A 13,000-nucleotide genomic window follows, 5' to 3' on the forward strand; every position below is an offset into this window, starting at 1 on the left:
GTTCTGCAGCTTTTCTCGAGCGTAAGACCTCAGGACTCTCAAATTTTGTGGCTCCATTATATAGTATAGCAATGCTTTCGATAGGAAGTACTTATGAACACCAAAATGTAAAATGAGATTGATGTACAGCTTCTTTATTGTGTTTTTCGGTTGATTTTCACTTAGTTGAATATTTTCATGCTCAGCATTCAAAAAATGTTTCCCACATTGTATCTGCATGAGCTAGAGAATGTGTGCCGCTCGCTAATATCAACTGGAGTGGCTCAAATCTAGAGCTGATGCCGTGGGATTTCCTATCCTATTAATATTGCTATTTCTAGCCATCTGGCCTACTGTGGACAAGACACTCTATAACTGAGAATGCTGCTTCTTGTGACCGAAATAGATGTCTTACTTCCTAGACTGGAAGGCAAATGTGATTCTGTTAATGCAAAAAGAACAGAAAGCGAGAGAGAGAGAGAGAGGGGCCTAGTTTCATTTGGTTGCGAACAGGATGTTAGCCTTTATGTTCTTTCCTGTTGAGGGCAAATGTTGCAGTTTCGGTGTCCTCTGGCCTACTTCACAGTGTGTGTGCTGGAAAGTCTCCATGATCACGTCCCATCGGATAGGAAGGTGGTCTGGCTTGGAGAAGAAGAAAGTTGAAATTGCCACTGTACTTATAAGTTGTCATCAAAATCATATCAGTATGAGCCCGCAGCGGGCCGTGAGTTTGGCACCTGGGCCTTCAACGGCAATTTACTAAGTCCACTTGATGCCACCAGTATCACATACAAAAACACAATATAATAGCAGTCAATTCTGCCATGTACATCGTCTTAAAGTGACGCGTTTTACACTATGCGAGCCAGCTCCTTTCCATGGCCTCAGTGGCTTGTCAGTATGCCTTCCTATGACTAATGAAGGGTGGGGGATAAGAAGTGAGTTCAAAAGTCAGGGCAGGAGGGTTTGAATTTGTATAAGGAGAGCAACAATAATCTTTTTCAAAAGCCATATCCCCCATGAATGACTGACAGTAAGTACGTAAGTAAGTACAACCATTTTTTGATGATTAAAATAAGTATATTACCATTAAATGGACGTCGTTGCGCTTTCCTTACTAATAAATGCTCATTTAAGGGAAAAGGGATTAAAATAAAAGATGAATAAAATGGCATTGTGCTTTTGAGTGTGTGTGATCGTGCCACGCCCGCCTATAGTGTCCACACGTCGTACCAAAGTAGAGAACGATTGGACCAATATCACCACGGCAACGCGGTGACGTCATCGCCCTTGCTCTAATTGGAGGAAACCCCGTGCAACCAGCCGCTGCAGCGTTCCAGTCCGTCAAACTATCCTTTGATGTCCCGCCTCTCACCCCCGCGCTCGATGTCCATTCGCCGGTGCTACAAAAAGCACCCATCATTCAAAAGAGATAGCGATTTACAATTGGAGAGTCGCTCTAGATAATCCGCCCTCCTTTAATCAAGTTCAGTTGGACTTTAGCTGCCGCTGCTTGTTCTTTGCCTTTCTGCCCAATCCATCGAATCGGACCCATTTGTGAAGCGAATTCGGACTTCTGTAGGTGAGATACGTCGACTGTTTTATTGTGTGCGTTCTAGTGAGCGTTTAATATTTCTTTCTGGTAGCCACTGTGATCAAATAGGTCGCTCTACATTTTTTGTGAGCTGCGCTTTCGGTGACACTTTTTCATTGATAGGAGTGGCCCGCTACCGTTAGCTTAAACCTGCAGCTTTGGCTTCTCGGCTAGCTTTCGTAGCTAGCTAGCCTCTCCAGACCGCTTTGTGGCGGGCTGCGGTACCGTCGTGACTCAACTTGGCCATTTGAGACTTCCCTTTTCGGTGCTAGAATCTCATTTTATAACGAGATAAAGTCATCCCGTCCGTTATATTACACGAAGTGACAGTTACGTAATCGCGTTAAAGCGCAATTGGGTACTGCAAGGCGACATAGATGCACTTAAAACGTTGACGTCGTTTTTGCTTACGATAAATTGTAGCTACTGGATTTCAATTGTTTTAATAGGGTGTGTGCTTTTTTTCCAAATGTGATCATTTTTCTCAGCCTGTCACGCCGCGGTGGAAATAACGCCACTCCTTATTCCACTCCCAGTTCACAGTCCTCGACTCTCGCTCGACCCCGTCCGTGTTGTCTGATCCATCGCTCCCCAATCAAATATACAAGAAAAAAACTATGGATAAGTCGGATCTTCTCCAGAAGGCCAAGCTGGCAGAGCAGGCCGAGCGTTACGACGACATGGCCGACTGCATGAAGGTGGTCACGGAGCAGGACGAAGAACTGCTGAACGAGGAGAGGAACCTGCTGTCCGTCGCCTACAAGAACGTGGTGGGGGCCCGTCGGTCCTCATGGAGGGTGCTCTCCAGCATCGAAGCCAAGTCTGATACCTGCGAGAAGAAGCTGCAGCTGGTTAAGGAATACCGGGAGAAAGTAGAGAAGGAGCTGCAAGAGATCTGCGAGAACGTTTTGGTACGTGGCCTCCTTTTTTATCTTAAATTACCAGAGAGCCAGGCATGATATATAATTTAAAATACCAGAGTCCATTTGGTGAGTCACCCGCCAACTTAGCTTCAGAGGAGCAAAGAGATGAAAAGATACATAAACTGGTCAAATAATTGGGTACACCTACATCAAAGGTTCTCCCATTTCACATCTCATAGCATTTTAGGTAAATGCATAGAAAGATTGCAGGTCATTTGATACTGATTTCATCCCGTAAGAAAACCAAATTGTGTGTATACTCCCCAAAATAAGGCTTCACGATGACTGCATTTCTTAACCAGTTCAAACTTGATTAAAGAACTAAATGTGCAGCTCATCCAAGTACAGGGGATTCACTACTAGTCTCAATTCATATTAGTTTTTATAAAATATTGAACTTTTTTTTTTTTTTTTTTAACCCCAGTGACAGGATTCGCTAACATTCCTGAGTGGTTTGCAATTGCTGGTCGGAAGGTTGTGCTGTAATTCGTGGCAAACTCAAATGCCGCAGGGCAATCATTCCATCTCTTTCATTTGAATTGGCTTCTGAGATTTCACTTGTCTCTAGGTGTGTTCAATGTACATAATCTGAGGCCTATTTCGTAGCACGTTGCAGTGAACTCGGTTTGCTATTTCAGTCCCGTTTTGTGTCAAATGCTGTCACCCTCTTTCCTGTTGGCTCGAGTTGTGTAAAGAGGGCTTTTCATGCTGGGGAGTACCAGGAAGTGTTATGTAGTGCTGCTCCCACTGCTTCTGCCTTACTGGAATCAAGATTTTGGGATACAATGTTATTGCGTCACTGTGTGTGTCAACTGATAAGGTCATCAAAGTATTTATTTTTTATAGCAGAAAGTCACAGCCAATCGGTTCTCAAATGCTGGCTGACTTCCAGATTGTTTACATTTAAGAATTCCCTGAGAATTAAATAAAAGTGCAAACTGATGTTAACTACGGAGTCAATGTTTTCAGGGACATTTTACCATTAAGTGTGGGGACTAAATGAAATGTTGAATTTTCAAACATAGTAAAATTTTGGTACCTTTGATGGTGCTCAACAGACAAACAGCACAGTAACGCTGTCACCTAGTGGCATTTTATAAAAATTTCTGTAATGCGTGAAAGTGCATTTATTTGCCTCAGATCATTGCGGTCCGATGTTTATTATTAAATGTAATTGATTGCATCGCTCGTCTTGGACGTGTCTCTCACATTAGTTCAAGTTTTGGTTTAATGTCGCACTTTATTCTCGTTTACCCTCAAGAGGGTGGCACCACACATAGCGCTTGTGGAAATGAGCTGTTAAATTCTGATGGAGCTCAGGTCATGGTGCATTTGCATGATGACACACAGTGATGGGTTTTGGGGCTTCAGAGGTTCCACTACAATTGAGACACTACCTTAACCCTTCTATGCAAATCTCATAGTCTAACCTGGCAGATAAATGGCTAATGTGACAAGCCGTGTGCAATAATTGACATGCACAAACGGTTCCCACTAGTTTAGCAGGATACATTTCAGAGGGGCCATGTTTTTAAGCTAATGACTTTGGCCTACATTTCAACTAGTACCAAGCCTGGATTGACTGAGTGGGCGGGGCCATGCTTTCACTTCTTGATTAATCTATCGCAGCAGCAGGGATTCTGTTTTGCATTATTTCCATCCTGCCTTGATAGTGGATTAGCGGCGATCTGGTTGGAAGATTCCAGTTATGTCCCTGGGCTACTGTCTGACTGAGACACCGCAGGGGCTGTTCACTTTCAGCATGCATGTTCCCTGCCAGTGACTCAGCCTTTTGTTTCTTCTGCTGAGTGTTGTAGGGTGTGTCTCTCCTCAGGCCTCAACTTGCCTGCAGAAGCCTTCCGGGTTGCTAACTTTCTCTCAAATAATAAATCTCTTAGACAATGCTGGTTGGGAGGGAGGATCGACTAAAGATGCGTGGCAGACTTGGTTGCTTACCTGAACCTTGCTTGGATCTGAAGTTTTTTCTTACTGCTAACTTGGTGAATTTGTGTTCATCTTGCAATATGCAGTAGTGGTTTGGAGATTGTAGCCCCCAGTTCGCAAGTCTGACACGCTGAGGGTGTAATTTTGGTGTGGTTGGAATGGATGGCGCCTAAAAAGTTGATTCATTTGACTGTTATCTTTTGTACAAAGCAGTGTTGAGGCTACATTTTGGCAAAAATATTTTAAGGGGCTGAAATTAGGAGGGGAAAAATGTAATGGTCTGAAAGTTGTAATTTTAACAGGTCATCGTCAAAATTCCCACAGAAATGTAAACGCAGCAGTCAGACTTGCCGCAGTTCGTTCTCTTTCTTTCCCCATCTCCCAAAACTCTATTTGTCGAGCAGATTCAACAAAATGTGATTTGATGCTGAGTACAGGTACTTACACGGGTGCACAAAACTGGAAATGTGATGATGCAATAATTCCGTATAGTCCATATAGAGTTTCTAATAAAATATTTTAACTGGTGAGTGCATAACGATTGAGATGAATTTGCAATTACCCCCCCCCCCCCCCCAACACACGCACACACACTTAAGTTACATTGCGTTTGTAATTTAATCGTGTCATTCTTGTGTATTCCCCCCAAATTTCAGTGTATCCCTAGCTGCCTTTTCTCAGTTACTGTCCAATTCAATTTTAAGAAGTCCTCGATGCCTGAAGACAAATTCTTGTCGGACGTGCGAATTGAGTCAGGCTCGCGACTAGTTGGACGCTTCATCTGGTGACGCTGTTTGCACTCTTTCGTGAGGGCCAGTGACTGAAATCAGAGCTTTGTGTGAAAGAACTGTGAAGAGAGCATCCCTCCTCTTGTCTTTTGTGTGCCGCTTGCGGGGCAAAGGAATGCTCGGCACATGAGCCGTGTGCATGTTCTGACCAAGCCAATGGTGGCTTGTGGACGTGACTTGGGAGTGGCTGCCGGGAGGGATTTGGCTCAGACGAGGACACTTTCTTCCTGCCAAGGCTTTGAATCCAAACCTCCTTTTTTCCTCATTAGGTATGAGGTTTATGGTGGTTCACAGATGGTTAATCTGCTCCGTGCTTTAATTGAAGCAGGACACATTTTCTCCATTGAAAGGCTTTATGCCGTATCCTAGAGGGCAATCACAGGTTACGATTTGATGTTGGAGCTGGAATCCACCTTGGGCAAAATGTTATTTATAGAGGACATAAGGCTCTGAGTTCCTAACATTTTGCCTTTACTGCCTTTTGGAAGGAGAGAGGAAAAAATTTTCCCGCTTTTGTGGAAAAAGCTTATTGGAGCTGTAGCCTTTTTGACTCCAATTTTGGGGGTAATTTGAATTATTGTTTTTATGCTGTTAAACTGGGTATCAATTATACACAGATTTTCGTAATTTGCATGCCGGCCCGGTCCCGCTTCCCTTCAATTAGCGGGTGTCCGCTATACTATCGCTTAAGCCACTGTTAAAGTTGATTCATGAGCTTCTCTTCCTAAAACTGGATCCATCTCATAATTTGAAACGTGGGCAGCAGCACTTTACCCCACAATATACAAAAGGTATTGGTGTAAAATGAATCTGCAGCCCTCAAACATTACTGCCTCTACTTCCTACTAGGGCTGGGCGATAAACCGAAAATTTACCGTTACCGAAATGTATTACAATGACCGACATCATTTTGCCCATGTCGGTAAATGCGGTGTCTAAAAAAGGAAAAAGAAGTCTTTTCTGTCGGCGGCGATGTTCATGCCCCTTTAAGACGGCTACAGCGCGTGTCGTCACGTGACCCCACCCTTCTGAACAAGAATGTAAACAAGACGCGTTCGTAGCTGGCGATTCAAATTCAGAAGCGGCTGACACGGCTGAAGACGAAGTAACGTTAGTTGAAATTGTTCCTGTCGCGCTTGTCCCGAAAAGAAATTCGACATCTGTCGTTTGGAAAGGTTTTGGGTTCCATAAAGACGATGTTTAAGCAAAAGAACATGGACTACAAAGTGCATCGTAAGCACCAAAACAGCGTGTCCAACCTTTTCTTTTTCACCACCCACAACACAACCATGCTGTTGACTTGGAGCTTGTGCTAAAAGTTCAAAGTGAGAAGCAAGGTTGGACAAGTGACAACAGCCCATAACGGAGGCGACACCATACGAGACAACGTCTCAGAGGTGGACGCGATAGCCTGGCACATAGCTAAAGATGGAGCTCCTCTAGTTACAGTGGAGCGCACAGGATTTAAACGCCTCATGAACGTAGCCGACAAGAGGTACGAAAATATTTGTCGCAAACAGGACTTCCCAATATGGACAAAATTGGGACGGGAACGAAGACATGTCGAGCATTTTGCATCCACATGTTGTGGTCGAGTCACAACATGCATCCCTGTTTGAGCCTGAATGTGCATTACATAGACGACAAGTGGCGACCGCGCACCAGCGTACTCGAGACGGCATTTTCCTGATGAAGCACACTTGTTTATTTGGCACTGGCATTCCATTGACATTTTTTTCATTCCATTTGGCATTTTTTTTTACAGGTGACTAGCTCCTTTGCACATGGCATTATTTATATTGTTTACAAGATACCTTTACACAAATTTAGGCCTTTGCAAATGGCATTACAGCATCTCGGCACAATCTATTTGCAGAAAATTTTTTTGTGAGAGGTACCCTTTTGCTCCTGTTCTTTGTGACATTGTTCAAATCATGCAAAGCAAGCTATTTGGAATGTTTATACAAATGGTTTTTGTACTTTTATTTTTCACTGAAAGTAATGTGTACCAGTTGGTCAATAAAAAACAGTTAATATGCATTTCCTGCATTTATTTTGATTTTGGTCCTCAGGGGGAATTTATCGTGCATTTATCGTTATCGAGGTAAAATTGCCCAATTTACCACGATATTGATTTTAGGTCATATCGCCCAGCCCTACTTCCTACCACAAAAATTGTTTCATCACATATACTTCACGTTGTGAAAGGCACACCTTAAGCACAATTTTTTTTTTTTTGGGTTAATGCCCGTAAAAGATAACCTTATTACTTATGTTCCTCCCTTTTTGTCGCTGTTCTCTACGAAAGACAATGACACCGGAGCTGAATGTTAATTTTCCAAATTTGGAGCTAAATAGCCTTTCCTGAAATGGCACAGTATGGCACCGATGTGAAATAGAACTCTTTAAAGGTGCGACCCAAAAATGTTGTTTGCAAGGTGGGTCTCCAGCGCTGTTGTGATGATAGCAATTGTTTATACCCACAGGTATTGGACTCTGTTTAAGGAGAATTTGGGAAAATGTGGTTCTTTTGCTAGGATCCTGATGCCGCAGTTTTGTACAACAGAAACTGATGTGGATCTTAACTTCCGTTTTTGTAACAGAAAACTATAAAATTTATCTTTAAAATGGCATTGAACTGTTCGTATAAGCTTTAGCCACCAGGAGGTGGTATAATAGACATACACACTTAGACTGACTTGGAAGCTGCTGAGATTTCCATTTTGGGCAGGATAAAGAATATCTTAAGAGTCTTGTTTGTGTGCCCAAATATGTAGCCTCAAAGGTTATAACTAGGGATGCTTCGATCAGGGTTTTATGCAGCTGATACTAATCACATACATTACCTGCATATTTTTTAATTTAAGACCCTTTAGGTGAAATGTTCACTTGCTATTGTCCCGAGGTGTGGTGTGATTGTGAATGGTAGTTGATCTGTGTCTTGCGATTGGCTGGCAACAAGTTGGAGGGTGTAACCTCGCCTACTGCCCGAACACTGCTGGGATAGGCTTTAGCAGGCCTGTGACCCTCATGAGGATAATTTACATGGATCATGGATGGATTAATCTGTTTTTATTTAATTGCAACACTGTGTATCAAATTTCTATCCTTATACAAAACTGGCATTTTTTTCAAATTGACAGTGTAGAAACAACAAAATTGAATTTTGAGTCAGTCACTGGTTCTGATGATTTGAGTCTGTGTTGGCGGAGATGCATGAAAACATTAATCATACAGGCCCTTGAGAACTAGACTTGCCCATCCCTACTTAAGGCGCTGTCATTTTCAGTCGACAGCAAGCGGCAAAATGGCCGCCCCCGAGATGGTTAAAACGGGTGGCTCTTCCTACATAATTCATACTGCACCAACGCAATATCAGTCAGAATAGAATTGTTTAGACTAACGGGTTCTTTTAGTACTTTCCTTTTAAGGAACAGGGAAGAGGATGTTCCGCAGCGGGTTGTCAATGAAAGGCATTGATGGGCATGTCAATCACGTACTTTGCCACAGAAAGCGGATGATCCTGATTGGTGCTATACCCATTGCACTACTTCAACATTGTTGGTTTTTGTTAGCCCCCTGTTTTCTATACTTGCGTAGTTCCACAGTAATCTTGAAGTGGAAGTCACAAATAGCTTGACGCATGCAGTTTTCCGCCATCTAGAGTTATGCATCTCAAATATTTGCTGGCATGTGTATATTTAGGGCTAAGGCTATCTAGCCAGGATGGCCGAGTGGTCTAAGGCGCCGCGTTCAGGACCCAGTCTCCCCAGGAGGCCTGGGTTCGAATCTCGAATTTCCCCATTGTGGGACTAATAAAGGGAATATTATTATTATTATTATTATTATGATCAAATGTTTCTGTGAATGTTCTCCCTGACGTCAGATATCACATTGAGTAGGATTGAATTTTTATTTTATTTTCTGTTAGTGTCTCTGAATCTAACTGAACCCCCCCCCCTCCCCCCCCCCCCCTCCAACAGGCACTGCTGGATCGGCATTTAATTCCGAAATCCAAACAAGAGAGCAAAGTTTTTTACCTAAAGATGAAGGGGGACTACTTTAGATATCTCGCTGAAGTTGCCTCCGGAGATAAGAAAACAAGTAAGTGTATTGCATTTTACTTTTATGACTTGCACATATTCAAATGATTACACGGCCTCATTTTAAGAAGGTAGAGCAGTACTGGGTGCTTGCTGACTCAACTTCCCACACAAACATCTACTCTAACTGTAATGGTCTGATTTGACCCATCAGCATTTTTCTTTCTGATTGACTGGTTCACCATGTCGCGTAATGTGCTACAATTGATCTGTTGTTGATCAAAGGGGGAGGCTTTTGTACAGCGGTAGTGGTTCATGAATCTGAATTGCGTGTTTGTTTATTCACCAGAGACCATCGAGTGCTCCCAGCAGGCATACCAAGAAGCGTCTGACATCAGTAATGTGGACATGGAACCCACACATCCCATCCGCTTGGGTCTGGCTCTTAACTTTTCGGTCTTCTTTTACGAGATCCTCAACTCTCCTGAAAGAGCTTGTGATCTCGCTAAAAAGGTTTGTGCTCAACCTCGCGCCGTTGTCCGCTCATTGAGACAGTTTTCGTTCGACTTTTTCCATTCTCCATTTTGCTTGCAGGCGTTCGACGAGGCTATCTCACAGCTTGACAAACTAAACGAGGAATCCTACAAAGACAGCACCCTCATCATGCAGCTCCTCAGAGACAATCTGACAGTGAGTGTCCTCCCCTCACGTCACACAAAATAAACCCTACTAACGCCAGCTCACTTTTAGCAGCAGACTTCAAATGTCACATTTTTTTATGAAATGCAATCTTGCCTATTGACAATCCTCGTGTTCCAGGATGATTGTCTTCAAATTAAAGGAATTACCGATTTCGTGGTGGTCCGATTCTCTGGATTTTTTTTCAAGAATTTTTTTTTTTTGTATTAGAACAAGTCCGATCCATAAAACCAAAATATCAGATTTCCTCTACTTCACTTTGCGTGACATTCCATAACAGAGACTGGGTTTGCACCAATACCGTATTGTGGAATTTAGTGGGCAAAAATAACGCACTAGTGAGGAAGTCGGCCGCTTCACAGAAGGCGAAACCCTGTCTGTGACGCAAGTAAGGTTAAATCCCGTTTCACGTAGTAAATATCAAGTTCGGAAGGGCAGCTTTGCGTTCTTGGAACGGGCGCACCTGTTTATTTCAGCCACAGTGGTGGATTAAAATGGAGTTAGAAATTCTGTTATTAGGTGCTGTTGTAAACTGCAATAAGTATATGGCCGTTTGGATCTCCAGCTATCAAGTTATCTGAAGCTTAAAATCCGCAAACCTATAAATTGTCTGTAAAAGTGAAAGCAAGATGATGCCATGCCACAGGCAGTTGCTTGTAATTATCTGTGTTATAGTTTGTAATATACTCAACTTTTTGTGGTTCATTAACAAAACGCAGTTAAGTAAAAATTGAAGACTCGTGAGACAAGAGGCCTGCATTCAGACTGCAGCCATATCTGATTGCAATCAGATTTTTCCTCAAATCTGTCCCGTCTGACCGGTTGCTGAAGCGACAACGTCAGAACAGCGGCGTCCACCGCGTGTAGTGTTTGACATGGATTGGCTCCGGCGATGTGCTGGCCCTTGGAAATTTGGGGAATTTAAAAAAAAAAAAAAAAATTTTTTTAATAAACTGCTGGTCGAACCGTGTGACAAACGACAAAACACTACCAGAGACATGCTGTCTGTACTCCAAATTGTACAACTTTTAAACCATTCAACCTTGGAATAATATATAACACTGTAATAACTTGTGCGTAGCCTGAACAAAGTAGTACTAAGGTGCAATTTGTTACACTAAAGCATATAGCGCTAAATTGTTAGCATAATGACAAAGTTTCTGAAGATATTCAATGCAATGTTGCCTGAGAACTGCACAGTCAAGTTGGATTTTGTTTAAAATGCAAATTGTCTTGTTTACCTCTCCTCAGCTATGGACATCAGACACCGCTGGTGAGGAGGGCGATGCCGGTGAAAGAGGTGACGGCGGCGAAACTGAGAACTAGAAGAAAGTCCTTGGCCTCCAAAAAAAAAAAAAAAAAAAAAAAAAAACTTTTTACACATCGGTCATTCCTTATTGCTCCAATCCAACATTCTTCCAATGAAACCCATTGCTGGAAAAAATAATATAATCATGATTAAAAAAAAAAAAATAAATAAATAAATAATTGGAGAAGAAAAGAAGAGAAAACTTTAGGATGACTTGTAAAAGTAAAACCCTCCATTCCTTTGGTTTGTGTCCTGGCCTTTCAGTATGTGCAATTTCAGCTGTAGAAAAGTATTGATAGCTTGACATGGTATTATGCTCTTTTCCTAAAGTTAGAGGCAGAAACCCTCAAAGTCCTTTCATCGAACAACTGGAAGTTTATCCTCTGAGGAAGATTTAATTTCCAGGTTATCTTGGGTTCCTTTTCCTGCTCTGTCTAAAAAACAAATAAATGAATAAAAAAATGAAACAATTGTGGTACGGTTACAGCGTCTGAAATTCCACTTCAAATAGTTTTCATGCTGCAGGGAATGCCAGTGTTCCATGCATGCTGGCAGCAAATACTTAGTAGTACCCCATTGGATTAATCCACACTTATTGATGCCACTCTTTCACTGAAGCATGTCTGTTTGGGGGAGGGGGGAGGGGCGTTAGCGGGGAACTTGACTGATACATCGGGACCTTTTAAATGGGAAGATGAAGACAATTCTGTCATTGCATGTCTCTTGAGATATTACACTGGAATGGGAACAAATGCTGTAACACAAGTTAAAGTGTCAAGTTTAATATTTTTCAATGCAGGTTCGTACACACCCTAAAAGAGGGTGGTCTGTTTGTCCAGTGATTGTCATTAGAGATTTGGACCACTATTGTTTTGCTATTCATTCAATCGTAGTCCCCTAAAGCCTTGTGGAACCGTTTGAATCCCTGTGTAACAGCTATGTTAACATGAATAAATCATTTTATAAACCATGCTGTGTGTGCTTCTAGTATTTTCTGCATTGTACTTGATCTCAGTTTAGCAGTATCCATCATTTTCCTGAATTGTGATGAGAGAGATTCTGCCGAGCCAAGCAAACGCTGGACTGGTTTGCAAACGATGGACATGGAAGACAACCACGCATCCATGTCTATGGGACCAACAATGAATTTCAATTGTGGGAATACAGTGCACAGCTTGTTTCCGAGGCTTATTGAGAATTATAAAAAGGATACTTATTCAGCTGTAAAAGTAATAGTTTGTCCATAAATAATTTTATAACTTTTATTCCATGTACAGTTAACACCTTTAATAAAACTACATTTTCCCACTTGCCGTCAAGTAAAATCTGCTCCCCAGCCAGATAACCAATCACGGTTCATGTGACGCTTGCAAGCTGAGCCATGATTGGTCGCTTTCAGCCACGATGTGGAAAGTGCGTTTTAAGTGTTAATTGTAAATGGGGAACATAATTTGCTTTTCAAAATGAATTCAAAATTTACTATAGATAAAAACCCACTCTTACCCCATAGAGATTAGATTGTGTTTTGAAAACTTATACTATCAACACCAAATTTAGATCAACTGGCTTTATATAACTTTGATACATCTGTTGTGGAATGCGCTATATAAATAAAGTTGTATTATATTGTATAAAGTTGTGTTGTATTGTATGTGCCACTAACGCATTTTTTACATTTATTTCAACTTTTTTTTATTCAGCGCACACATTCCTTTTTTTTA

At 41.9% G+C, this 13,000-nt stretch overlaps 1 protein-coding gene across 3 annotated transcripts; it reads left to right on the top strand.

The window, feature by feature from the left end:
* The first annotated feature begins 1,394 nt into the window (after positions 1 to 1,394).
* LOC148343140 (14-3-3 protein beta/alpha-1-like) lies at positions 1,395 to 12,249 on the top strand. Of its 3 annotated transcripts, none has more exons than XM_088315975.1 (6): positions 1,395 to 1,561; positions 2,110 to 2,484; positions 9,212 to 9,332; positions 9,621 to 9,784; positions 9,866 to 9,961; positions 11,222 to 12,249. In XM_088315975.1, the coding sequence occupies exons 2-6, from the start codon at positions 2,191 to 2,193 to the stop codon at positions 11,294 to 11,296; spliced, it is 750 nt and encodes a 249-aa protein (XP_088172101.1). In that variant the 5' UTR covers positions 1,395 to 1,561; positions 2,110 to 2,190; the 3' UTR covers positions 11,297 to 12,249. The 3 variants fall into 3 exon arrangements, with proteins under 3 accessions (XP_088172101.1, XP_088172115.1, XP_088172111.1); XM_088315989.1 differs by having other exon boundaries at positions 1,414 to 1,557; XM_088315985.1 differs by having other exon boundaries at positions 1,421 to 1,561; positions 2,062 to 2,484.
* Positions 12,250 to 13,000: the final 751 nt, after the last annotated feature.

The sequence above is a fragment of the Idiotropiscis lumnitzeri genome, chromosome 1, assembly GCF_059441095.1.
Source record: "Idiotropiscis lumnitzeri isolate Australia: NSW breed Sydney's pygmy pipehorse chromosome 1, RoL_Ilum_1.0, whole genome shotgun sequence".
NCBI classification, from domain to species: domain Eukaryota; kingdom Metazoa; phylum Chordata; class Actinopteri; order Syngnathiformes; family Syngnathidae; genus Idiotropiscis; species Idiotropiscis lumnitzeri.

What these genes read in the sequence shown, in the direction of transcription:
- LOC148343140 (XM_088315975.1), top strand. Translation starts at nt 2,191, where the DNA reads ATGGATAAGTCGGATCTTCTCCAGAAGGCCAAGCTGGCAGAGCAGGCC. An exon ending in AGATCTGCGAGAACGTTTTG is followed by an intron (nt 2,485 to 9,211) that starts GTACGTGGCCTC and finishes CCCCTCCAACAG; the next exon opens with GCACTGCTGGATCGGCATTT. An exon ending in CTTGTGATCTCGCTAAAAAG is followed by an intron (nt 9,785 to 9,865) that starts GTTTGTGCTCAA and finishes TTTTGCTTGCAG; the next exon opens with GCGTTCGACGAGGCTATCTC.